Raw genomic sequence first — 25,668 nt, forward strand, 5'->3', positions numbered from 1 at the left:
GAGAGGTAGCGGGCTCCATTTCAGTGCAAATAAATGTAAACTGAGTGTGTGAAGGTTTGCTTTAAAGATCAAGCAGAAAGGACTTAATAACATTGTAATTACCAGACTCCCCCTCTAACAGATAGACTCTTCTCACCTCAGTTTCTGTGCACAGCATGCACTTATCCTTCCCACAGTTGTGTTATGTTCCCATCAGACCAGTGCTCTCTGGCTCAGTGACTCCTGCTCAGGACAGATCTTTGACAGCAATCAGGACATGGGTCTCCCAATAGAAACTAAGGTCTCTTGGTTGAAAGAAGAAATGGGCTTTCCATATTTATCCCGTTCAAACCCAGTTTCAGTTTCTCCAAGGACATAAAAAGAAATTGCTACTTGCCAGACTTTTGTGGATACAAAAATGTTGGTTATGGGGAAAATTCCCAGTTTGGGATGCTTATGAAATCCCACTTCTGGAGTTATACAAGTACTTGGTGATTGTGAACCCTTCTACCTGCCAGGGTCTTCAGGGCTGTCACTGCTCACCAAACTCTGAAGTGGTTTCCACCAAGCTCTGTCTGTAGCCATCACCCTCTACAACTCTGCTTTTTTATACTTACTCTATTTCAAGGACTTCTGATTTATATCGATGTAAGACCCAGACCTTTGTTGCACAGCCCCAGAAAGTGAGAGATGCATGAACTCCACAGTGATTTCCTATTTCTCCAGGTACTGCTTACCAATACAGGGCCTTCACTGGCAGAACTGATACAGCAATTTCTCGTTCCTTTTCTCTCCACCCAATGTTTTTCTAATCTAAACCAATTCCCTGTTCACCCTGCAGGAGACAAGGGAGTAGATCTTAAACTGGCAGTAAAGGAGATTACTGGATGAAATTTCACCAGTGAAGGAATCTCACCTGACTTTCCAAAGCTTTACAAGAGCAGTGTTCAGTGTGAATTGAAACTCTGTTGGTTTTTCAATTTTTGCATTTTTAGAGGGGACAGCAATGGACAGAGTAAGCAATCATGTAACCAATGCTTTTTCTCCTCTCATCCTGTCCCACAAGTGATGACATGTCATGCAAAGTCATCGCAGTCTGTGTGCCCGGACAGATTGTATTACTTGTATTTGTGCAACACACTTTAGTCCTGTGTTAAGGTATGAAACTCCAAACAAATAAAACTCAGTGCAATGTATTTTCCCCACTTAGAGTTCTGTCATTTCCCATGCAGACCCACAAACAAAACCAGATCTGTAAGGTCTCTGGTGGGGACTCCAAGCAGGCCATGGTGAACAGCTCCTCTGTCACCTAGGGTAAGGAGTGTGCTTCTAGCATAAGATCTGCAAAGATGTGGTTCCAAATTTAGTTTCTTCCATTCTTTCTTAGGTGCCTAGTGAAGAATAAAGCACTCATCAAAGCAGTTCACCAAGTCACACCTGTCAAGGGATCTGTAGTCTCTGCCAGTAACTGTTCATGGGCTCCTTGGCCTCCCCAGCTGTGAGGGAATGTGACTTGTTAAAAACTTCAATAAAAGAATTTCACGGACAATTATAGTGGTTCAGCAGATAGATGGTGACTTGTTAAGCTGCCATAAATCAGCTATGGATCTCAGCTGTAAATAGGTGACCTAATTTTAAAAGAAGCTGAGATAATAACTTTCGTCAGTGTCAAAGGAAGCTAAAAGATCCTTCAAACTCCCAAAGTCAGAAAATTCAGGGCTAAATTCTGAGATTTTTTATTCTGCCTCAGTAATATCTGATATGTATATGATTACCCTGGTTTAAGTGGACAACACCTGGTGCAAGCAACTTGCCATTGTTTAGGCATCTGAATAAGGATTTGGAAACTTAATTCTGAGTATTCATTTCCATAAATTTTGCAGTTTGAATTCCATAATTTTGAAATAAATTCTCTTACTTTCAATCATGTATTGTTACAGCCATAGAGGTCCAAGGAGGTTGGAGACCTGGGTTTTACAGAGATAAGATCTGGGGGAGGAAGAGAATAAGTTGGTTCAGCAGTGTTGCCTCTCTCCTTCACATCACTCTCTGTTCCTGTTCCTTTAGGGCTTTGTTCTGTTTTGACACTGGCTTCATGAAAGCATAAACCTACTGTTTACAGTGCAGCTACTTCTAATTTGCACCAAAAAAACCTGAAAGAGCTAAGGGTTGCTTTCAAATCCCTAGTCTAGGAAATTCTCTCAAGCAAAATTTCACTTACTTCCTATTGCAAATATAACACAGAGTGAACTGTGTTCACTATGTGCAAATATAATTCTTCCATCCTCCTTAAATAAACCTTTCCTTGACTTTTAAAGGATTCAGCATTTCTGGATTTTAGTCTGTTAAAGAGTTCTGAGATCTGAAGGTTCATAAATCAAGTACTTAATAAGAAAGGTACAAAAAAAAGAAAAAAAGGTGTTAGCAAGGTGGTGTCAAAATATCAGAGAATTAGCTACCAACACACTTAGCAAAAATCCAAACAATAGAATAGAAACTACAATAAAAATCTCAGTCAGTGAAGGCAATGTGATTGCTTTCCCAAACACGTTGATTCTTGACAAGTTCTTAATTGTGACCATGGCAAGGATGCTAAACTCCACCACAGCTTCAGGACACTTTTGAGTTCCTCACTGATACTTGCTTCAGCACTACTCATTTGTCAGTATTGGCTTTCATTCCTTCTTCTTTGCAGACTAAGGTCTGAGGTGAATTGTATGTGTTTTCTCTTGAAAAACCTAACAGCAGTCTCCTATGTTAGCTGTCTCCTCGTTTTCTTCTCACTCCTGCTTCAAAAGCGCATTTCTCTTAGATTAGTCACAGAGGGGTGTTCGACCAAGCCAGCAGCAATTCCTCCCTGCTGTGCACCTGTGCCACAGTGGTGAGGCTGGGTGCCATGCTGGGAAGCTGCTGCACGTGCAGTGTGCTGGGGTCACTGTGAGTAGTCGTGCTGTAGGTAGCGGATCAGTCTGTCTGGGAGGGGCAGCGTGTCCAGGAGTTTAATGCGGTTCCTTCCAACCAGGCTCCGGACCTTGATGCGGCAAAGGTGGGAAAGAGGTCGTGGGGGTTCTGAAAGACAGGTGGATCAGAAACGTGAGCAGAACAGGTTTTAACTTGAGGGACTTGAGCTCAGCTTGGGCAGGGAGTGTCAGGAGGAAAAGGGGAGAAGGAAGAATGAAAAAAGGGTTTTTTTCTGTAATGAAGGGGTAATATGTCTGGTGGCAGAACATGTGTACTGAGGCATGACATGAGGAAGGGTGTGGGCCTGGAGGATGGGCTGCTGTACCCATCTCAGCCATAGCAATGGGCTTTCTAGGGGGATTTTAAAAAGCTACTTTAAAGTGTTTAGCCTTCCATGAAAATAAATGCAATAGGTAGCAAATTTTGCTTGGTGCCAAAAAACTGATTCTGAAAATATCTATGAAAGACTTTTTCCTGAGGGAAAGGATATTAGGAGAGTAGAATATTAATAAAGTCTTTAAAGGCCATTGGTGCCTGCTAGGCTGCTGTGGAGATGGCTGTGCTGCCCACCTGTCCTGATCTGACTGGACTCCAGCTACATCCAGATGGGCCTTTCTGCACTGCTGTGCTCATTCCCAGTGGGTCAGACTGATGGCTGGTGTGCATTTCACACCACAGGGCCAGTGACACGCCAGAAATTTCTGACACTCATACCTGGTCAGTCACAGAAGGGAAATCCTTTCAAAGATTTCAAGTTTATGGGATGAATACTAAGAGGAGATGGTGACCTAGGTTTTGAATCCAACAGTGGGACTATTTGTGCTGGATTCTCTTCTGGGAGACCATACCTGCTTTTTCTTTAATGACAGCCCAGTCCTCATAGCTGTCAATATGTTCCTTGAGCCGGGAACAGAGCTGCACATTTCCCACATAATCCAGAAGAACATCGATGATCGGCCCAGCCCAGCGACTTATCTCTGGAGTAGACACCATTTCACAAAACTTCAAGGAAAAACAGATGGACTGCCATCAGTGGGACATAAATGCATTTGTGGAAACAGCAATTGCAATAGCCCTGATAGCTTTGATGTTACCCTCCTTCTACCAGCTGTGAGGGCAATCACCAGTCTCCCTTCAGAAAACTTCAACTAAAGCCTATGTTCTTTTCCACCTGAGGGCAGAACCCCCTCTTTGCTGTCACAGGATGACACAAATCCCTGGCAAAGTCCTAGCTCTGGAGCATGCAATAATGCTGAATTGTATGCAAGTCCTAAGGTCCTACTTCCACAGAAATGCAAGGGCAAAGGAACTTTGCCCCTAGCCAGTCAGGGGATGCTGGAAGGTCCATGCAGTCTAGGGCCCTGTGACATAGCATGCTGGGTCCTTTCCCCTCTTGGGTGGGGCTCTGAGGGGTAAAATGGAATCCTGGGGAAAGAGGGAGATTCAGAGGAATGCAGCACCTCCTGCTTCCTGTGAACCTGCTAGTATCTGCAGCTTTGGGGGACCAAACATCTTATGAGAAACAAATGTGGAGAAATCTCTGCACAGATGAATCCCTGGCCATTTTACTCCCTCATGTGAGAACTATCCTGGGCCTAATAGAGGGTGCCTTCCTTACTCAGTCCTGGATCATGCCAATTTTCTATTGTCTCCAGTGTAAGCTGAAGAGTACTGAAATTCATTGCACTGAGAGTTTCTTACGGAAATACTGGAGAACAGATTTAAGAGCCTGACTTTAAGCAATCTCATTTTAAAAAAATCTGCCCACTTTAATCTAAATATGTATATTATACCAGTCAGTTTCATCTGTCTCTCTTAGGGCTCTGCATATGGTGAAGATATCTGTGGACATAATCTGCATGCAAGCAGTCAGGAAGTTTAACATGAATTAAATCATGCTGTGTGCATAAGAAGTCAGGCACAGGCGGAACCCTATTGAATGCTGGTGGCTGAAGCACCATCCATCAACTTAGTCACTCAGCCTGTCTGCAAACACCTTCAAAGCCCACACCAAACAGGAAAGAAAATGCACCGGCTTAAAGCTCTCTCAGTTTAAATTCCTTTAACTAGATGAAATTTGGTTTTTCATGCATGAGTCCTAACCCAAAGCCATTAAACTCTTGTGTGGATACTCTTATTCAGAAGTAAAATTCTATTAGCTCACCTAGTAAAATAGAGTTGCGGAAAATAAGGTTAATTTGTTCAAGGTGAGAGCATTCACAGAGGTGTTCACTACTCTTCTGACTCTTATTTTTCACTGAACATCACCATGTAAAGTTTCCCAGGACAACTAGAGACAGTAGTGTCAGAAGGATGGCAGTGGACAGCCCACAGTTCCCAACCTGGGCTGCTTACAGGGAGTGCAGTTTTGTATGTCTGGCTGTCACTGCAGTGTTTGTGTCACTGCCATGCAGTTACCGTGTGAGACACAGACTGGGCACCTGCACAACACCTCCTTGCAGTGACTGCTTTAGGAGAGTGGAAATGAAAACACATGTAGGGCCATAAAACACTGGATCTTACTTGCTCTCTTCTTGTCTCCACCAGAGACCCTGCCTGCCTTTTTCTCTGTTCACAAGCTCGGCTTACAAAAACATCTCGTGGAAGGAGCACGTTTCAAAACACATTGCAGGAAAATAAGCGTAGCAAAATAAAGACGAATAATGCAAAAGTGCAGCACCAGGCAGCGGGATTGCTCGGAGCAGGCGGCTCTGCGGCTGCGCTCTCGGCAGACACCCGAATGCCCTCTCGTGGCTGTGCGCTACTGCCGCCCGTGCCCTCCTTCCCGGCACCAGCAGCAGCTCCGCCAACGGGGAGAGGGTCAGCAACCATTCATTCTTCTGTGCTCACTTTCCCCAGGACACGTTCATTTAGTAGCGTCACTTATGATTTATATTTGTGCATTTTCCAAACCCATTTACAGTACTTCATGGCCTTTATAAAGACTAATAATTAAGATTTACTATCCTTACATAATCTTACACAAGAAAATAGAAGAACATCCTTTGTATGGAGAAGGCTGTAGTTTCATAACATCCTCCACATTTCAGAATATAAATCATATCATAACTACATATCATGAAGCTACCACAGAAGCCTCACTTTTATTAGCCAAAATCCTAGCAGTAAAAGCAAATAAAAAACAATATTAGAGGGAAGGGATTACTTTTTTTCTGTGTGCATATCTCCTCACTGCTTTCTCTCTAGACACATAAATTTTTATACAATTTTTTCTATCTCTGTCTCATATGATGTGACCTTTGAGGCAATGACTCTTTGTGAGTGACCTAATATTTTCTTAGGCAATAATTTCAGGTGAGATCCAGAAGAAACTGGTTTTGAGTGGCTAGGATACCATAGAGGGCTACAGACAAACCATGTCTACTTGTGTTGGAATTCCATCTCTCTGTTCACTCAGTGTGCTACAATATCACAGATCAAGAAGTAAAGATGATGTATTTTTAAAATTTTCTTTGACAAAAAATATGGTATACTGGAGGAATTTTGTTGTGACAACAGACTCTTGAGGGTAAAGCCCTCTTTAGGAGAAGAGAGTATTGTGATGGACTCCTAAAATCCTCGCTATAAGATTTTCTTTTTGGTTGTTTTTTTTCCCCAGATATGTTATCTGAGAGTAAAGTCTTTTGGAAGACAGGACTGATAAAAAGGTCAAGATTTTCTAGGATCATTTAATGTTTTCCTTTATTCTTTCCACCACAAAAGAATATATATTGGTAACCATACCTTTGGGATTCTGCTGAATCCTTCAAAGCTGCACTTACACTAGCTAGAAGCTGATTGATTTTGTCCTCAATTTTTTTGCAAAATAGAAAAGCTGCCATGTTGCGATTTCATTTTTGTGTAGCATGTTGAAAGACAGCAAATTTTGAGTGGAGCATTAGGTTTTGAGATACATTGGAAGGAGAGGAGATACGGAAAACAGAAAAAAATATAATATTAAATTCTGCAAAGTCCTTTAAGGGATTGAGAGTCCCATTCTAGCCCAATGGAAGCTAAGACTAATTGCCTTTTAGAAAGGACTGCAAAGATACTTGTATAAAATTTAGATATCTAAAGCCTGTAAGTGCCTTGGAAAATATGAAATCATAGACCTAAATCTCCTAATCTCTTGTGAAATCTTCAAATATAACTCAGTCACATAGCTAATGTAATAATTTATGCTCTCTCTCCGTGACTGCTTTTCCAGTAGACTCAGAAATTGCAGTTGTTCATATTCACTGGTTTACCCTCACAGAGTGAAGCACTAGAATGTTTTCATGTAACCAGTAGCTAACATTCTGTATCAGACAAAACAAATCCTACAGGTCAAGTTAAAAAAGAAGGTTTCTACCTCCCATATGCTATCATCCATATGTTTGTCAAGAAAATATGCCTCACTTTTGGCACCTCAGGTCCAGAGGAAAAGAGCATTGTAGAACTGTTGGTAAGACTGTCAGGATGGCTACAATTCACTGTAAATTCAAGCTATGGTAAGGAACAGTGGCTGTTCCCTACCTACCTGCAGCCATTGGACACAAACTTGGAATGTTTGCTGGCTCATATTGAGCCTTTCTTTCTGTAAATAAAGTCGGGATTGTGGCATTTTCTCTCGCAAAAAGGTTGGAAGAAAAAATACACTAATGTTGTCAAAACCCACTGGTAGGAGATGTCCTTAGAAGTCCTGCAGGTAGACTGGGCAGTGCTTACCTGTACTACAGCTGGCTCCCTGGTCACCTGAGGATCATTCAGTCTTTCCCTTCTGTAATTTAATGCAGGGTGTGGGCCATTTCCGTACTGACACTCAAAACAGGAACCTGCGTCACAGCCCAGATCCAGGAGGTACTTCAGCACAGAAAGGTACTTCATCGAAAACATGATGGTAGCTGGAAAGGTGGTGGGATGACTTGATATATAGGCATCAATGTTTGCCCCATGGTCGAGAAGCAGTTTCATGGTCTTCAGGCAGCCATGGCGGATGGAGATGAGTAATGGGTTAATGAGGTCAACATTGGGGTTGGCTCCAGCTTGCAGCAGCAGCTCTGTGGCGTAGATGTTGTTGTTAAAAACAGCAAAATAGAGCGGGGTGGTGCGTCTGTCCTCGTAGAGGCAGGAGCGTTCATCAGAGAGGGCGGTGTTGACCTCGTAGCCAGCTTCGATCAGCTCCTCCAGGATGTCGTCGTTGTTGCGCTCGGCCGCCAAGTGCAGGGGGCTGATGCCGCTGCGCTTGACACGGGTGCGGCTGGTCACAGGGATCAGCATGGACACAATCCTGCCAGGAGGAGACTCAGTGAGCAGCAGTGAGCTCCAGGGCATCTACAAGCCTGCAGCAAGCTTTATTCATAGCTTCATGATTGTACCCCCAGGGCAGAGCCTGCTAACTCAGGCACAGGAACAACTCATAGAAGCCAGACTGCAAACCTCAAACCTGTCAGCAACTCCCTGTGCACCGACCTTGCCAAAAATATGAGTTGTTTGACCTTCCCCTTTCATGGAGGAACACGTTTTTTTGAGATTATCACCCAGTTTCTGTGATGTAATGGCAGCTAGAGGGGCAGTTACAATGGAAGAGATGACATGCTGGCACTCACCCACCCTGTTGTATCTTCTCTTAGGTTCCGCAGCCCAAATGGCAGACAACCAGCCAGGAGCTACCAGATATTCTGCACCTTCATCACCATGCTGTGGGTAGGAGTGGAGGAAAAGGTGCACAACCTCCAGCCTGAGGTGCCAGCAGAGAGAATGTATCTTCCCTTTTCAAGTTTTGCTTTGCTGCTCAGCAGAGAGGGTGCCAACACAAAGTGCTGGCAGGTCTTGTGGGTCACAGCCACAGTTACAGGCTTGACACCAGACGGGAGTGAAACCCTGTGTCTAGAGGACTGAGCTAGGATAAACTACAGATTTGGTTCCCAGGCCTTCCCTATTAGATTTTACAGTTCAGTTATTACCCTGCATTGATCCTTATCCTGTAGGCCTTCACGGTGCAGCTTTTGACTATGGCAAGTCCATGGGGCTATCAATGTCCATCCCAGATCACAGGGAGCCAAAAAGACATTTAGTAAAAGAGAGAAAAAGAAGTAAAAATATTTTCCAGTCTGGTTTCCATTTTTCAGCTGAGGGAGAAAACGTGTGTAGCCAAGTTCTAAACCCCAGTAATGAGGGATTGCTGTTGCAAAGTGTCATGTGGCCTTAAACACACCAACATAAATCAAGCTGCTCTAATATTTAATATGAATTTCAAATATGTGATGCACAGGAGCCCTGCAGTCACAAACCCACGATCATTTTTATGTCTGCACAGGTGTCAATGGAGCTGCATGACCAACCCTATGGATTAAACCTTCATTTCCTGCTTATAAAGTTGGGTGATATAGCCAAGGTCCTAGGTTGATTTTGTAGAAATAGACAAGTCACCTCAAGGAAACTTACTTTTAGAAAGACCCTAGGGATCATCCAACCTGAGTCTGCCTGCTGTGTCAGGAGTTGCCCACACTCCCTTGGTAATATCTGTGTAGAGGGGGATATCTTAAATAGGAACTTGTGTGAGCTGGGAAGCCAAGCTCACCTTCTCCACCTCCTTTCCTCCCATGCAGACTACTCTGCCTAGCAGTCATCAGCTCTGGTGACAGACAAACATGCAAAGCTCACTTTCCTAGCATGTAGTGTGTCTCCTTTAAAATGCTGAATATCTTCAGCTTGACAGCAATAGCTGGTCCCAACACTGGGCCCTCAAACATATATTTACATAATGAGCTAAGCCAGTAAAACCTTTGTCTGTGATGATCTTGTGATCCTGTGAAACACTGAGCCTCCAACGCTCCCAGGAGCTGAAATAAGGGTTGAAGATGTAATTTTACAGGATTATGTTCCTATTTGCGTGATGTACTGTTGATGTCTCCAAGTTACTTCTACATCTCATTTTTAAACAAAAAGGCTTTTAAATTATGTAAATATCTTGGGAAATTAAGCACTTATTTTTTTTTTCTCCAAGCAGTCACACTAATTTTCCAGCACTGTGACACTTGCCAGGGAGCTGGAGGTTTGGGTGCTGGTGAGCTGGCAACTTCCCACCCTCAGCAAATGTTCTGCAAGAGCCTAGTAACAAAAAGGGCACAGAGCACTGTGAGGACACTACGCCAAGTACCAGCATTACTCATCCCATGATCAAATGTTTTGAAGATTTAAGGGTCTGTTTTGTTCTTTCCCTCCAGCATATGTGCTTCAGCCAGCTCTTCACATCTGAGTTAAAGAGGCACTGGATCATTTCTGTCTGCAAGGGGAACCTGAACCTCACTTCATGGGTGCCACACTGAGGATCTGCATCCAAATGCTGCAGTGTCCTAGAGCTCAGTACAGTCCCTGCAGCCCACATTTATTTTGGTGTGACAAGCAGGAAGCATCAAATTGTTACCAGTTTAATTGTGTAGCTTGAACCTGTGTCTCTCTTTCACCCTCCAAAGTGGGTCAGTTCAGTAATATGGTGCCTCTGGAGCATTTCCTGTTTCTCTAGAGGCAGAATGCAACTCAAGTGAAGGCAGCCAAGGCCAGACAAGTCAGACCACATCCCATGTCTGTCACAGGGATGAGCTTCATGTAGAGTTTTGAAATAGTGCCAAGATTTCCCTAATCCCTGACACCTGCTTCTGTGTTTTCTATTTGTTAGAGGTTATATGGAGGAGGAGGCAGAGCATCCTTAGTGTGAGCATGCCAAGAGCTTACTGACTTGTATTTACTTAATAAATCCGCCCACGCTTCATGAAGTCTTCCCTTTTCAACTCCTCAGTTCTAAGGGGGAAAGAGTTAAATGACTGCTTGCAGCTTATGAGATGACCCTTATGAATTTCAGGTCAATATTGACAAGGTGTCATTTAAAATAAACAAACACCAAGAAACAAGAGTTGACAGTTGAGCCCTGGGACCACATTCTTGGCTTTTTGGTGGTAGGGAGCCTTCGTGCTTTGGCAAAAAGTTGAAGTGTGGAATTCCTGCAGAATTACATACTAAATCTGCAGGAATACAGAGGTCACCATGAAGGGTGTTATTTTACTGAATACCAGAGGAATTAAGAATGATCGGCCAAACAGGCTAAAGTTTTGTCATTTAGATAAATATTTATAAGAGAATATATTTTTCTTTTGTCTTTCTTTTCTACTTAGTTTGCAACAGTTATGCACAAAAATTGTGCTCAGTCTTTTACAAGTGAAGGACTGCAGAGTTTGAACTAAATTTTGGTTTGAACTAAATTCATTTATGCTGCTGGTTGTTGGGAATAATTGATATGAGCCCTAAATCAGGCCCTTTCTTTCATAAGCCAGGGGTGAACTCAGGTTGTGGAGTTTCCATTTTAATTTTTCAGGTCAGAGTGTGAGACTGCTGAGGGGAGGGAAAGAGAGCTGGCCCATACTCCTTATATTTCAGATTCAACTTACTGTACTTTCAGATAAACTTTTTAGAAAGTGAACAACTGAAGCTGAGTTCTGTCTCTCACACATGAAAATTACTTTATGTGTAAAGTATTACTTTACTCAAACCCTGGAGAAAATTTTGAATCATGCATGTGTTAGTCAGTGCAGTGTATTCAAGTACATGATGTAAGTGTATAAACCTGCTAAATAAGTTGACACTGAGCTGCCCTCTAGAATACACAGCTTGCACAAGGAACCAGACCTACTCCAACCAATATTAATATCCTCAGGTCTATAAAAGTGGTTTGAGAAGCTTAATTGGCATTGCAAAACAAATCTAAATTCTAGAATGAAAAGCATTTTGGGAAGGTGTAGTGTTGTAGAAATATTTTGGTAGAAACTATGATAGTCAGAAGATCCTCTACAGTCACCAAAGGGATCTGTTACTGCAATAAAAACTTAGCTGTGGGCCACTTACTCTTCCAGCAATGAGGGATTAAAAGCAGGAACTAAAACTTGCTCTAGGATCAGAAGTAAATGCTTTGGAGTTCAGGCTCAGAAGCAGGCTGCAATGTCCCAAGTTACTACTTACATGACAATGCAACATCCTCCAACAGACAGCATCTTCTAAATTGATATTCTTTATCATGGAATATAGTTTCTTACTTTCCTAGAAAAAACCCTGTTTCAGAGGACTGGTAATTCTACCTGATTTCTGCTATTTTTTCCACCAGTTACTTGTCTCCCTGTTTATACAATATGCTCAGCTCTGTCCCAAACACATTTAATTTCAGAAAGAAAGCAGTGGGTCTTTTTATGAATTTGTCTGTTAAAAATAAGAGTTATTTGATCATTAACAAATACAATATATTTTCCAGACCATGAGAAATTCTTGTTCCTTCTTTTCTGAAGCATTAACAATTTCCTGCAAGGTTTCTGAAAGGAAGGATATCAGAACTGGACACCATATTCTAGTGACAATCTCACTAATGCCCTAGAGATTCACTTAACCACTTCCTGCTGTCAGCAACTGAATTATTGTTATTAAAACCTGAACACACCAGAGAAGAATCCAGCATCTTCTGCTTCTGCAGAAGAATCACAATGGGCCTATGTAGGAAAATTATTGCAAACCATGCTGCAAATGCTATTAAGGACTAATACTCCCCACCAAGATTTTTTCTATTATATTTTAGGAATATTTTGAGGACTTCAGTGTAATCCACTTCCAAGATACATGATATTATTTAGCTGTAACAGATGATGTCTTGGTAAAATTAAAGGAGTCTTTCACCCCACATTCACCCCATCCCATCCCAACCTCCAAACACACTCTCCAGCCTGGGCTCTGCAAGCAGAAAGCCCACTTCTCAGCTGGTACCTGCCTTGCTCACATTGCTCAGAATTGGTTCTGGGACATTCCATTCTCCTTTTGGTAAGGACTTTGGATTCCTGTCTAAAAGATGAAACCACGAAACGAACTAAAACTTACTCGCAAATCCCTTTTTTGGCTGCTATGTGAAGAGGTAACAGGCCATCCTTATTGGCTTTGTTGGCATCTGCTCCTTGGGACAAAAGAAACTCCACAATGGGCACATGTCCATTTTTGCAGGCTTCATAAAGAGCAGAGGCATTATCACTGGCTTGTGTGTTTATATCAGCACCTAGGAAAGAAGAAACCCTTTTAGCACCAAAAGGTTAAAGTGAGATGGGAGGAACATACTTTGAATGAACACTTCTATTTCCATAACACTGGAGCTATGAAATGTGCTGGATGGGGATGTGAACACAGTCATATCACAGGTGGAACAGTCATATCAGTTATATACCTTTTTATCATAGATTTACATTGGTTTGTAATATGAGGGGAAATTTATGAGGGACAGTTTATCATGGGTGGCAACTATTAGGCAACTATTAGGTCCGAGTCATGAATCCAGGTTCCATTCAGCTCAAAGGTTTAAAAAAAATATTAAATGGGCTGTTCTTTATATGGCATGGCCTTTCCTTCAAACACAGCAATTGCATTAATATTCATGTGTTTACACTATGTATATATACTATTCCTGAGCAGGAGTTTGGATTAGATTATCTCAATAGGTGCTCTCCAATATTCTATGGATATCTATTTATGCTGCATATTTATTTATATTTATCATTTATACTCTATATAGTCACACTGTAAGTATTACACAGATTTATGGTATTTATACTTCTTTTTAATTTTATTATGTATCCAGGCTAAAATAATACTCTATAAAATAACATCTGCACGGTGCTGATCAACAATTCTAAGATTTTATTTGGGAGTGCCTTAATCAATGAATATTGTATTTCAAAACTCAGCACCTAGGCCATATCTCTTCACCTCATGAGGGCTTCAAATGGTAAGTTTTACTACAAAAAAAGAGAAATATTACCAACAAACTACTAGACTATTTGGTAATTTCTTTCTTGAGCTCTAATGTGTACTTTGCTTAATAAATAACATGCAAGTATAAACCAAGACAATACTTTTTTGCCATAAACAATATGGAATTTAGCTGTTTCTGCTGTAGATATTTAAGGCCCTTAGGCCTGGATTTTGCCTGTCATATACTGTACCATGGTGTTCTCAGGAAGGCTGCTCTATGTGAATCCTAAATGGGAATGACTGTTCACTGGAGTTTTGCTTCTAAACTCCAATAAAGAAACTGATCAGTCTTCTGTTTGATCATGAAAACTCCCTGCCAATGAGAACATTTCCCTGGGCTCTCACCCTAAGCTGAAACATCTGTGTTGTGTTTGGCCCTTTGAAGATGTTGTAGCTGGAAACAACAGGAGAATGACAGTGACAAAACATAACACAGGACTTCGTTCCTAATGAGAAATAAACCCTATTTATGATGAAAATTGTTCATCATAAACAATGAATGATATCATTCCTGGGATGCTCAGAAGAGCTTTTCAGGGCTTGAAGAGCTTGAAAAATTGGACAGTTTCATGGGATTTTTTTCTTGCGTATTTTTCTCAAAATTGAACTTTAGGAAATCTTAATATCTATCTAATTTGAAACACAAATCCCATTCTGGCTTAGTTTCTTAAGTCATAGGCATCATGATTGACTAACTGGTCATACAAAACTCTCTGACAAGGCTAGCTTCGCAGCAGAGCACAATTTTTGTTTCCCAATTCTCATATATTTCTTAATCATACTAATTTTTTCAAAACATTTTCTTATCTACATTACTGGTAAACTCTTGTTTTGCAAGTGCGGGACCCAAGTTTTACCTACATTGAAGAAAATATGCCTCAGAACAGTAGTGAAGTGTATTGTGCTTATTGTAAAGCTGTTTTACATGACTGGAGCAGTAAAAGATTTAGTGTAAATTAGATTCAAATTCACTCTGTGTATATATTTGAACATTTACACATAGGGAGAGTGAGTCTCCTTCTATTGGATATAAACCCATAAACTCTACAGCAGTACTTTATCAATTTTCAGAGGATACATTATGAGGACAGCTAACCTTGCCCATGACTGCACATGTTCGTGAGGAGATGGGGTTGGCTGAAGTTCAACTTCTGCCATCTATTACCACCTGCAGCTGCCTTTTATGACTGACTGGATTTTGGGCTACATGTGTGCAGCAGTATGGGTTTAGAAGGCTGTTAGGAAATGCAGTCAGACAGCACCATATGACTTCTCAAAGTAGGTGACCGTGAATGAATGCTGAAGAAGCACATGTGTCTAGACCACGCCCTGTGAAGACCCTACCCAGTTCCACCATCAGGAGCAGAAGGCTCTTAGGCCCTCTGCAGGCTAGGCCTGGCCTCCAGAGACAGAAAAACTGAGCCAGGGAGAATTACTGGGAAACTCTGAATTATTAAGAATTAAATGAATAGATGTGTGTAAGCTGTACTCACCACATCTTGCAAGGTATCTCAAAGCTTCCAACTGCCCACTCTCAGCTGCCACAAATAAGGAAGTGATCCCATAGGCATTTGCTGACTCAATCTTGGCACCCCCTTTCACAAGGATGTCCATGATCTCCAGGTCGTTTCGGGAGACGGCCTCATGGAGCGCGGTCCATCCCCGATTGCAGCGGTGGTTGGTATCTGCATTGTACTGCACCAGCAGTCTTGCAGCCTCTGCATTCTTGCGCTCACAAGCTGGTTTAGACAAAAGGGAAGACACTAGAACAGGCTTTTGAAAATATTCTGGGTGTTGTGTATCTGTTTCATGCAGCCCCAGGCATTATCATACAAGTGGGCCATAGCAAGACCAAAGATCCATTTAGGCCTACAGGAGAGCAAAGGCTGCTGCCAAGTGGCATTGTCTGAGGCTCACAAAGGATGTGACACTGAAGCCAGTCTTCAGCTGGACCTGGCTAAGTGTCCTGTGCAGGGCTTGTGTCAAGTCTGGTACTGGGGGAATCCAGCCCAGCACCTTTGTACCAACAAGAAACCACAGTGACACAGTGAGGTGATAAGGTGCAGGAAGTAATTTATGAAGAACAAATATGTTAGAGAAATCATGTGATCTGAACACTTTCTTTCCAAATTCTGTGCAAACTGACTCTATCTTACTGCCATGGACTACAGATAAAGCTCTATGTAGACAAGAAAACATAAAAAGTTCAAACCAACAGTTGTGTGAGTCAGTAGCACTTTCTCAATTTATAGTTCACAACCCTCCTGAGCTAAATATAGTTTCCTAATTATTAATATCATTTTGTTGATTTTTATTCTACCAATTGCCCATAGGTTTTTGAATCCCAAATCTTGGGGCCTCCCTTGCACCTTAATGGCAGGACTGCAACCTAAAGGTACATAGGATGGGTAGCTACATGGAAAACCCCAGTCAGCAACTGTTGTAAAATGTACAGAAGAGAAGCACATTTCATAGCAGTCAGTTTTTTCCTTGAAATAATAGTGTCTTTTTCTCACAAGAGAAAGAGATCCCACCTTTTAGTTCTGATTCTTCTTAGCAATAGCTCCATAGTGTTCTCCCCCATAAACAGGTGTCATTCATACACTGAAAGCAACTATGTAATTAGACATTTCTGTAATTTTCTATCCATAGATCTGCAGAGTTTAATTTGCTTACATATGATAAGATGACTATTTAGTTATGACAGTCTTTTTAACTCATTTTTGTTGTTGTTGTTTTAGTATAGTGTAGAAGAGATTGCATCAAAGCTACCCCATTCTTAGTAACAATTCTCTGGCTAAAGGGTGTTTTGAAATCATTTTTGTTGTGATTATTATTACTATGAGCACTACTACTACTGCTACTACTACAACCATTACTGTGTCTTTAATGCACAGCTGAGCAGCCTTTCCCATGTCAACTAAAAGCCAGTATTTTAAAACAAAAGCATTTTAAAAGCAGCTGTAATGCTAGGCATCCAAAGTGGGAGGCAAGATTGCTGTTTTAACCTGTAATATATGTCTTAATGTTTTAGAGTGCTAAAAACTTTCATGGCAGGAGCAAAGGAGATTAGACATGAAGGTGTGAGAGGTCTCCTGTAAGTGTTTGTGATATCATGGATATATTGCTAGTCTGCTAAAAGAAGAAAGTGTTCTCTCCGACCAGCAGCAAAGTAATATGTCTGTGTTAAATACTTTATCTACCTCACTGAATTGTTTATAATTGTTTATAATGAGTCTCCTATAGCACACAGCCTGGCCTGACCCCCACAGTATATGAATCACGGCATGTCTACAGTTACTGTGTGTGGAATCCTCCCCACGTGGCCCATCTCTCGTACATCTAACAGCTATTTAGGCCCTAGTGTTCAGCAGAGCATTCATAGTCCTTCACTGGCCAGCTTGCTGTAAGTTTGGGACACTGCTGTGCTTAGGGCCCCACTGAGAATGTCCCTCACTCTCAACACCCCATCACAGCCTGCAGGACAGCTGCTATTTCTGTCTACAGAGACAGGATGAGATAAAAGGCCATGGCATGGCAGGTCAGGCACAGGAGATAGAGGACTACCACAGGGAAAACAAGAGCTCATCCCTGACTTTCAGCGCCTCATCACAAGAGATCCTGCAGTTGTGCCTTGATGGCGCCAGCAGAGCTCGGCACCCCTGTGAGAGCAGCTCCTCACCTTTGTAGAGCGGCGTTTCTCTGGCCTTGTTGGAGATGTCGGGCTCAGCCCCAGCCTGCAGCAGGGTGAGCAGGCAGTCCAGGTTGCCCCGGCTGGTGGCCAGGTACAGAGCTGTCTCCTCATTGAGGGTGCGCTGGTCGATGGTGCCTGGGTACGCTGGGGAGGAACGGGGAGCCCGGAGTCACTGTGGCATGTAGTGCAAAGGGTCTGCAGCACCACCACCCTTCCACATCCTTGAGGGCTTCAGTTTTTACTGTTTATTCATTTCCATAAGCAGTGTGTTATACTAATATTAGGAATATATAAGAATATTATATATATATACTCCTTATATATATATATATATATAAAAATATATATATAAAAATATATATATAAATATATACATATATATATATAAAATCCTAATATATATAATATATATAAATCCTAATATATATAATATATATATTCCTAATATATAGGAATATACTAATGTATATAGTACAATATATACATTATACATATATATATACTAATATATATATATATAATGTACATTAATATACTGTTACTATAACTCAGGTTGAGTATCGAAACCTGTCTTCAGTTTAAATTAAAATGTCCAGCTTTGGCCACTAGCGATGCAGAAAGTTGTTGAGCAACTGTTCTTCACCTGAAGTTTGAAAACAAACTGCAGCAATTAACTTCAAGCACCAGCAAAGAGATGCTGGGTTGGATCTCCCCCCAGGGGAAAAGGGGGTTATTTCTGTCAGCTTGCAGCAGCCAAGCAGCTCTTAACAGGAGAGAGCTCAGCTTCAAGGCTGCATGAGAAATGCAGGGCTTGGCAGAATCTATCTCACATCACTTTCTCCAAAATATCTAACTTTTAGAGGCTTCAGTCTGGAAACCTACTTTCCAAGAGAAGATGAAATTAGTATACAGGCAGGGAGATTGGAAAGAATCTTCATATACAGCCCCAGGCTAGGATTGAAATACTGCTAATTTGGCCTTTTAGTTTATTCATGTTCTTCTTTTCTCTTTTGTAATTAATTAGTTTTAACTTCACTGACCTTTTTGCAACAGGCTCAGGCAGCCCACTTGGCCATAGTATGCAGCTTCATGGAGCGGTATCCAGCCGTCCTTGTTAGGTACAGAAAGGTTTTTTCCTGATTTCATCATGTTGAATACTGCTTTTTCATCTCCATCCCTGATTGCTGCCACTACAGGGTCAATTTCTCTTTAAAACAAGATTAAGACTTGGTTATTCCTTCCTTCATTACTGAGAAGCTTTCTGCAGAAACATCACGTTTTTATTTGCCCAAAAGAGTGAACCCCTGCAGTCTATAAAGCATGTATTTATACAATGAGACACCATAGGGCCTGTAAAGGTAAAATTTGTCTTCTCTAATTTTGTTACTGTCAGCAGATCAGAAGAATCACTGTCTGGAGGTGCTGATCACTCTACTCAGAATGTAAGGGAACTAGGAAGGTGTAACAAATGTCTGACACAAATACTTATATTTTAGGTGTCAGAAGTTGAGGAAGACTGGCTCTGACATTGCTCTATACACTGAGGAGTGTCCATAACTCTGATAATTGCATCACCACACTGTCCCATGTGGCATGGTGCTTCCATATGAGATCTTTCAAATAAGATCAGCTTTGAAGATAATTACCCCTGCTCATCCTTCAAGAAATTTTTAGATTTGATTTGTGGGTGGCTTTAACAGAAATTATCAATAAATCTTACTCTTGTATTTTTACGATACTTCTTATTTCCTCACACAGTCCTGTTTTCAGAATTTAGCCAGTCCACTTGTGGAGTAGGGAGAGCTTTGGTTAGAGCATGTGAACACTGGGGTGTTGGTCTTGGCTCTCCTTTCTCCATCCAGGGAGGATTGAAAAATTGAAAAAATTCCACCTACCCAGCTCTCTCTGCCAAGCATGCATTCCACACACTCCAGGCAGCAGCCCATTTCCCTGTGCTCTCTGAGGGTTTGCAGAGCAGGGCTGACCTGGGCACACCAATCCTACTGCAGAGCAACAGTGACAGCTCCTGTGAGTCTCCCCACACAGAAGGAGCCCCAACACTGCCTGGCAGCCACTTTTCCCCAAGTCAGCAGCACCTGAACAGGACCTGCCACCCTCCTTCCACCCTTCTGAGGCTGCTGGTAGCATGGCAGAGGGAGGGAGCTGGGGGCTGTACCCTGCAGCCAAGGCAGCAGGCCCTTGCCCATGGTGGGCAGCACTCTCTGCATACTGGTGGGCTGTGCCTTCCAGTGTGGGGCTCCAGCTGAGCTGTGCTGGGACAATGCAGCCACAGCTTTGTTATTGTGAGGCACTAAATGACTAAGATTCAGCACGAAGGAAGGAAGCACTTTACCAGTTCTAATGGGGCCTTGCAAAAAATGAACGTGGGCTGTAGTTTCAGAGACAGAAAACAAGAAGTTGCAGAAAGCACTGAAGCATTTGTGGTTTGAACTAGCTCTACAGAGAAAATCTTGCAGTCCTCAAGACAGAGAGATGTGGGAGAGAGGTGCAGGTCTCAGTCTATTACCATTGCCAGGGCAGGAATACAGCATGTGATGGAGGTCACGCAGGCTAGTGATGATGGGAACAACCAGAAACTCCAGTTATGACAAGAGGAAAGTCTAAAATACCACAACACAGTGAGATCAGAGACAGAAAAATATGGGCAAGTCAGCACAGGAGTCCTCACAAAGCAATATACTGGTGCAAGCTATGCACCTTGTTGGAGTTACAGGACCAGCACTGAACTCCATTGCCTTGGAGGGGCTGGACAGACCAACAGTCTGAAACTCACACAGGCCTCACTAATTTCAGTTTGCCCAAAGGCACACAATCTATGCTATAAACACTGATATTAGCATTGAAAGAAGTCACCAAGCTGGTTTTCTGAGGATAAATTCAGGGCCAGGAGTGGAACAGGTGATCTCAACACTTGTGCCAGAGAATGGGAAAAGACACCATTTCCCAGGTGAAATAGTACTTGGTGCCACTTGCTCCTTCTCTATAGCTGGAAGCAGAGATTTCAAGACAGTAGGGTCACAAAAATAGCAACACTGGAATGAGGAGAGATATGGGACACAAGGCCAGGCATTTTGCCTGAGAAGATAACAGCTAGAACAGGCAGCTGCTGTCCTGGCCACAGCCCTCCCGGGAGGAATCGACTGACCTTCAGATATCTGCTGGCTGGATGTCCCATGGACATGGCTGTATCTCCATACTGCTTAGGGTACCCTGGGGACCCAAGATTCCTAATTCTGTACAGACACTGGAATTTTATACAGGTGTTTGAGCATTTCATTGAAGTCTGCTGACAGCAACTATTGGCATTTTTGGCTGGGAGAGGAGGCGGAGGTGGGGGATCTTCATCTTTCAACACCTCTGGCACAAGGCTGCTGCAACCATCTGTTGTTCTGTACAAATGCTCAAGTTACACATGTAGGGCTGTGACCTCAGGATTTGGGCACATGATATAATTACTGGTGCTTAATGAATTACTGCATGCCAGGTGGGCCATGGCAGGGGTCTATGCATGGGCCAGCTCGCAGCAAATGCAAGGTAAATCACATTATCTGAGACCTCAGGGAAAGCAGGAGGGTACCTTGGATCTGTGCTGGGGTTAAAAATGTGTGAAGAATCAGTTACTATTCTGCTTAAGCCCTCAGATGTTGAATGAAGCAAACTTCTGTCGGGTTCCTTGACCTTAAATGATTCCTGAGTAAGATATGGGAGTTTGCTGGACCAGGCTACGGATGCTTTAGCCAAAAAAATTCCAGATCAGAACAGAAGGTTTAATGAATCTCCATGTGAAATCCTTGTTTTCTGCCTGACTTATAGTTGGCTGTTAAAAAAACCCACCACATTCTGCTGCCTAGATTTCATCAGCTATAAAAAATACAAGCATTAAAACTATGGAGGAAGTTTGAAGATACGAGAAAATCTTAACCTTATAGGCAACTCAAAAGAATTACTGCATTTCAAAGACCAGTAGGTGAGATAATAAATACCCCTGCAGATGAGATGTGTGGTGAGGTCAATAGTGAGTGTTGAACAAGAGGTTCAGTGGAGCATGGAAAGGCTCAAGAAGCTCCTTCTTTTCCTGACAGCCTGCAGAGATGCAGGCAGGATGAAGGAACACCACTTCCACAGGTGAACCCAAATAGAATCCCTGCCTAGATCTGAGACTAAGGCTATAAAAATGCCAGTCATGCCATCATGCTCTCCTAGGACTTCCCAGCTATATTTTTGCTCTATCTGGCAGCAGAGGACGGCTAGTTTATCAGCCTTCTTGTACATTGAACTCTGTGCAGCTACCTGGTGGAGAAACAGCCTGCCCTCAAGTCTTCTACTGCATATAAAAGGCATGCAAGGAATGCAGAGCACCTAGTGAGAAGATGTGATTTCAGTGTGGCCAAGGGAAGCTGGCAGGTGACAGGGATAAGGCAGGCTTCATGTTGTAGCAGGAAGATGTTTTCACCATGTCAGGGAGTGCAATGCCAGTGAAGGGCCGGGATCAGTCTGAATCAGCCAGGATGCAGGGGAAGGTGGGGGAGATTGCAGAGCTGGGTGAGAGTTGAAAGGCAGAAGAGTGGTGGAAGGGTAGTCCCTGCATCCAGGGAGGGACTTGTAAGATGGATTAAACAAAATTTTTATTGGATAGATAGAAAAGCTGAGGAGTTGCTTTTCTGCAGGATGCAGGGAAGTGCTGCCTTTAACATGTTACTCTTGTTACCTGATAGCTAAGGGCATGTATCTGTTCTGCACTGCAGAGAGCTGTAATAAACCTGTCATGGTCCACACATTTCCACTACACACAGGCACTGGGACAGAGCTTGGGCCAATGTCTGCTTTTCTCATCCATGACTGTGTTCAACTAAGTTCATTTGCAGCCTCTGCCAACAGCAAAACATGGCCAGGAGGATCAGTCAGCCAAGACAGTTTCCTCCTTGGACAAGTAAGCCCTCCTCTGTATGACTGGACAGCACAGGTATGGCTGGGAGCAGGTATGGCATCTTGGGAGCATTTCTAAAATACTTTTGCCCATTGCTGAGCCCTGAACTTAATACCAGTGCAGTTACTATCAGCACCTGCCTGCCTCATCTATCTTGATGATAACTGAGCCAGCCTATGTAAATTAACCACAGCGCAGTCATCCATTCCCTGTTGTCCTTGTCACTGCAGACCTTCTGACTGACCCAGGGTCCCCAGGACAGGAGCACTGGGGGGATGAGGAGATGAAGAGGGAGAAGAGAACAAGGGATATTTGAGGTGGGTCCCTTGCAAGAGCACAGACACGGCCTGGGGCAGCGGGGAGGTTGGAAGGAAGAACAGGAGTGCAGCGAGGGGTGAGGTGCAGGTGTCACTGAGACCTCCTCCAGATGAACACCACATTTCCCCCCACCAGGCACCATCACCACCCAGAAGACATGTCTCAGGGAGAGAGTGGATAGCAAGGCTTGTTGTGGCTGCAGGGAAAAGCAGGAGAGGAGAGGGAGACACTTACACGGCCTGGGATGTGCTGAGCTGGCTGCTGTCGCACCTTCGCCTGACCCCCCAGGCTGCCCCCGAGCCGGACGGCTGAGCACGGCCTGTCTGCTGGGCCAATCTGGAGTGGCGATGACATGAATGAAACAAGGAGAAATACTCCGAGTAGGAGAAACAGGTCATGCTGAGGCAGAAGCAGAGAAACACATGCACGGAGACAGAGCGAGCCGGCCGGTCAGGCTTTGAATAAAAGCAGATGGCCACGGCTTGCTCTGTGCTGGATTCAGCTGCTCACTCGGCTCGAGTTTATTTTTGGCCCTCTGAGGAAGCGTCAGGGGATTCAAATGACCATATAAGACAACAGTGTGGTTAACCCTACCACCACCACACAGGAAGCAGGCACAAAGCGAGGTGAGGTGACATTCATCACCTCCAAAGTGCCACGCAGACAAGTCAGAGGTGGGGGCAGAGGAGGATCCAGAGCTGCTGGATGTCAGCTCTGTTTCCATCTCTGCTCTCCCAGGTGGCAGAAGAGTTCAGCAATGCTACAGATTTGGTGCTTCAAGCTCCAAAGGTTTTCCCTCTGGTGAGAGGTCGGATACTGCTGGGCTGAGACAGGACAGACAATGACAGAACTGCTAATGCTGCTTTTTGCCAAAATAGCAGGTGTCAAAGGACCTTCAACAAGGACAGGACCAAATGGCCAGGGAAGCCCTTATTCTCCCCTGCATCAGGTCTCTACAGGAGAGCTGGCTGTAGAGGGGCACAGTAATCACACTGAGAAACCACAGCCTTTGGTGGCAGCAGGACTGCTGGCCACACAGCATCCTGATTCCACACCTATGTACATGCTTGCTGCTCATCAAATTATCCCCAGTTTCCCAGCCTTGGAAACCAAACAACCACAGGTGGTAATGAGCAAGGCATCAGAGGGTGGTGGAGTTATGAAAAGGGAGGAGGAACAGAACTTCAGTAACTCTCAGTTTATTAAGAAGGGGAAAACTAAAGTAACTTAAAAGATTAAAAGGATATTTTTCTTTGCTTTGGAGGTGACTTTGGAATCTATTTCCATCCCCCTTGAGAAATCTGCCTTTTATAAAATGAAAGGGGAACAATGTCTGGGTTTGAAACTGTCAGCAGGTCTCTGTGACCACAGCTCAGCGTTTGCAGGGGAGGGGGATGCTGCCATGATTTGGTGTCTGGAGTTGCTCTTGGTTAAGAGTGGTGTGCTTGAAGTCAGACTGATCTGAAATAATCACATCCTTTAAAAACTGAAGTATTTAACAGGTAATCAGGTCTCACTATTTTATATACCTGGTTTTTGTGCCTCTTTTATGTTTTCTCATAACAAATGCTTTGCTCCCTCTCTGCCAAAACCTAAGCTTGGCATACAGTGGGGGAAAGGAGCAGCTGGCTTTGGGAGGGCTTCTGTTGTTCAGGAAAGCTTATGGCTGTGCCTCTTTTTTATTGCTTGAGACAGACAACATCAAGCAAATCCTCCTCTCGCTGCGAGCACGTAGATTGTTGACCTCACTGGATTTATAGCAGGCTCTGGCTTTGACACTAATGACAGACTCGCAGAGGAGCCGCCTGGCAGAGCTAATTAGAGAGCACGGGCACGGCCAGGGAGCTGCTTTGCCCTCCTGGGCAGGGACAGGGAGCCTGCTTTGCCCTGCCGGCCAGGGAGCTGCTTTGCCCTCCCAGACAGGGACAGGGAGCCTGCTTTGCCCTGCCGGCCAGGGAGCTGCTTTGCCCTCCCAGACAGGGACAGGGAGCCTGCTTTGCCTTCATGGGCAGGGACAGGGAGCCTGCTTTGCCCTGCAGGGCAGGGACATGGATCCTGCTTTGCCCTCTTGGGCAGGGACAGGGAGCCTGCTTTCCCCGCAGGGCAGGGACACAGAGCCTGCTTTGCCCTCTTGGACAGGGACAGGGATCCTGCTTTCCCCACAGGGCACGGACAGGGATCCTGCTTTCCCCACAGGGCAGACACAGGGATCCTGCTTTCCCCACAGGGCATGGACAGGGATCCTGCTTTCCCCACAGGGCACGGACAGGGATCCTGCTTTCCCCACAGGGCATGGACAGGGATCCTGCTTTCCCCACAGGGCACGGACAGGGATCCTGCTTTCCCCACAGGGCAGACACAGGGATCCTGCTTTCCCCACAGGGCACGGACAGGGATCCTGCTTTCCCCACAGGGCAGACACAGGGATCCTGCTTTCCCCACAGGGCACGGACAGGGATCCTGCTTTCCCCACAGGGCAGACACAGGGATCCTGCTTTCCCCACAGGGCACGGACAGGGATCCTGCTTTCCCCACAGGGCAGACACAGGGATCCTGCTTTCCCCACAGGGCACGGACAGGGATCCTGCTTTCCCCACAGGGCAGACACAGGGATCCTGCTTTCCCCTGCCGGGCAGGGCTCTCTGGGCAGAGCTCGGCCGGCGCTCGCTCACCTTTGCCAGGGGTAGATGCGGTAGGGAGGGTTGTGTGGGCTGGCACGGCTTGGGGCGGCCGCTTCACCCGCACGGGCCATCAGCGACTTCTGGGGGCTCTGGGCCGCTGTCTGAGCTGCTGTGTCCTCCTCCAGGCTCTGCTGGATGGCCATCTTTATCAGCTCATCTTCGCTCAGGCTGCTGTACAGACTGTACTCCTCGCAGCCTATCGTTTGTCTTTGAGTATTTGCTGCCGTCGTGGCCATTTTTATAATTCTCTGCTTTCCTGTAGGAGGAAAATT

At 44.1% G+C, this 25,668-nt stretch overlaps 1 protein-coding gene across 1 annotated transcript; it reads right to left on the bottom strand.

The window, feature by feature from the left end:
* Window positions 1–2,782: 2,782 nt before the first annotated feature.
* Window positions 2,783–25,632, bottom strand: ASB2 (ankyrin repeat and SOCS box containing 2). Its single transcript, XM_054276168.1, has 9 exons — window positions 25,388–25,632; window positions 22,950–23,051; window positions 18,490–18,656; window positions 17,438–17,593; window positions 15,249–15,494; window positions 12,835–13,006; window positions 7,648–8,209; window positions 3,789–3,942; window positions 2,783–3,048 (listed from the first exon to the last, which is right to left on the bottom strand). Exons 1-9 carry the CDS (start codon window positions 25,630–25,632, stop codon window positions 2,912–2,914), a joined length of 1,941 nt encoding a protein of 646 aa, XP_054132143.1. The 3' UTR covers window positions 2,783–2,911.
* Between the last annotated feature and the right edge of the window lie 36 nt (window positions 25,633–25,668).

This window comes from Melozone crissalis, unplaced genomic scaffold, assembly GCF_028551555.1.
Source record: "Melozone crissalis strain CALT ecotype California unplaced genomic scaffold, PUWL_Pcris_2 ptg000018l_1, whole genome shotgun sequence".
NCBI lineage: Eukaryota > Metazoa > Chordata > Aves > Passeriformes > Passerellidae > Melozone > Melozone crissalis.

Coding starts and splice junctions, on each gene's coding strand:
- ASB2 (XM_054276168.1), bottom strand. CDS start 25,632: ATGGCCACGACGGCAGCAAATACTCAAAGACAAACGATAGGCTGCGAG. Junction 3,943..7,647: donor GGGAGCCAGCTGTAGTACAG/GTAAGCACTGCC, acceptor TTTTCCTTGAAG/TTTTGTGAAATGGTGTCTAC. Junction 3,049..3,788: donor TGTCATTAAAGAAAAAGCAG/GTATGGTCTCCC, acceptor CCTGTCTTTCAG/AACCCCCACGACCTCTTTCC.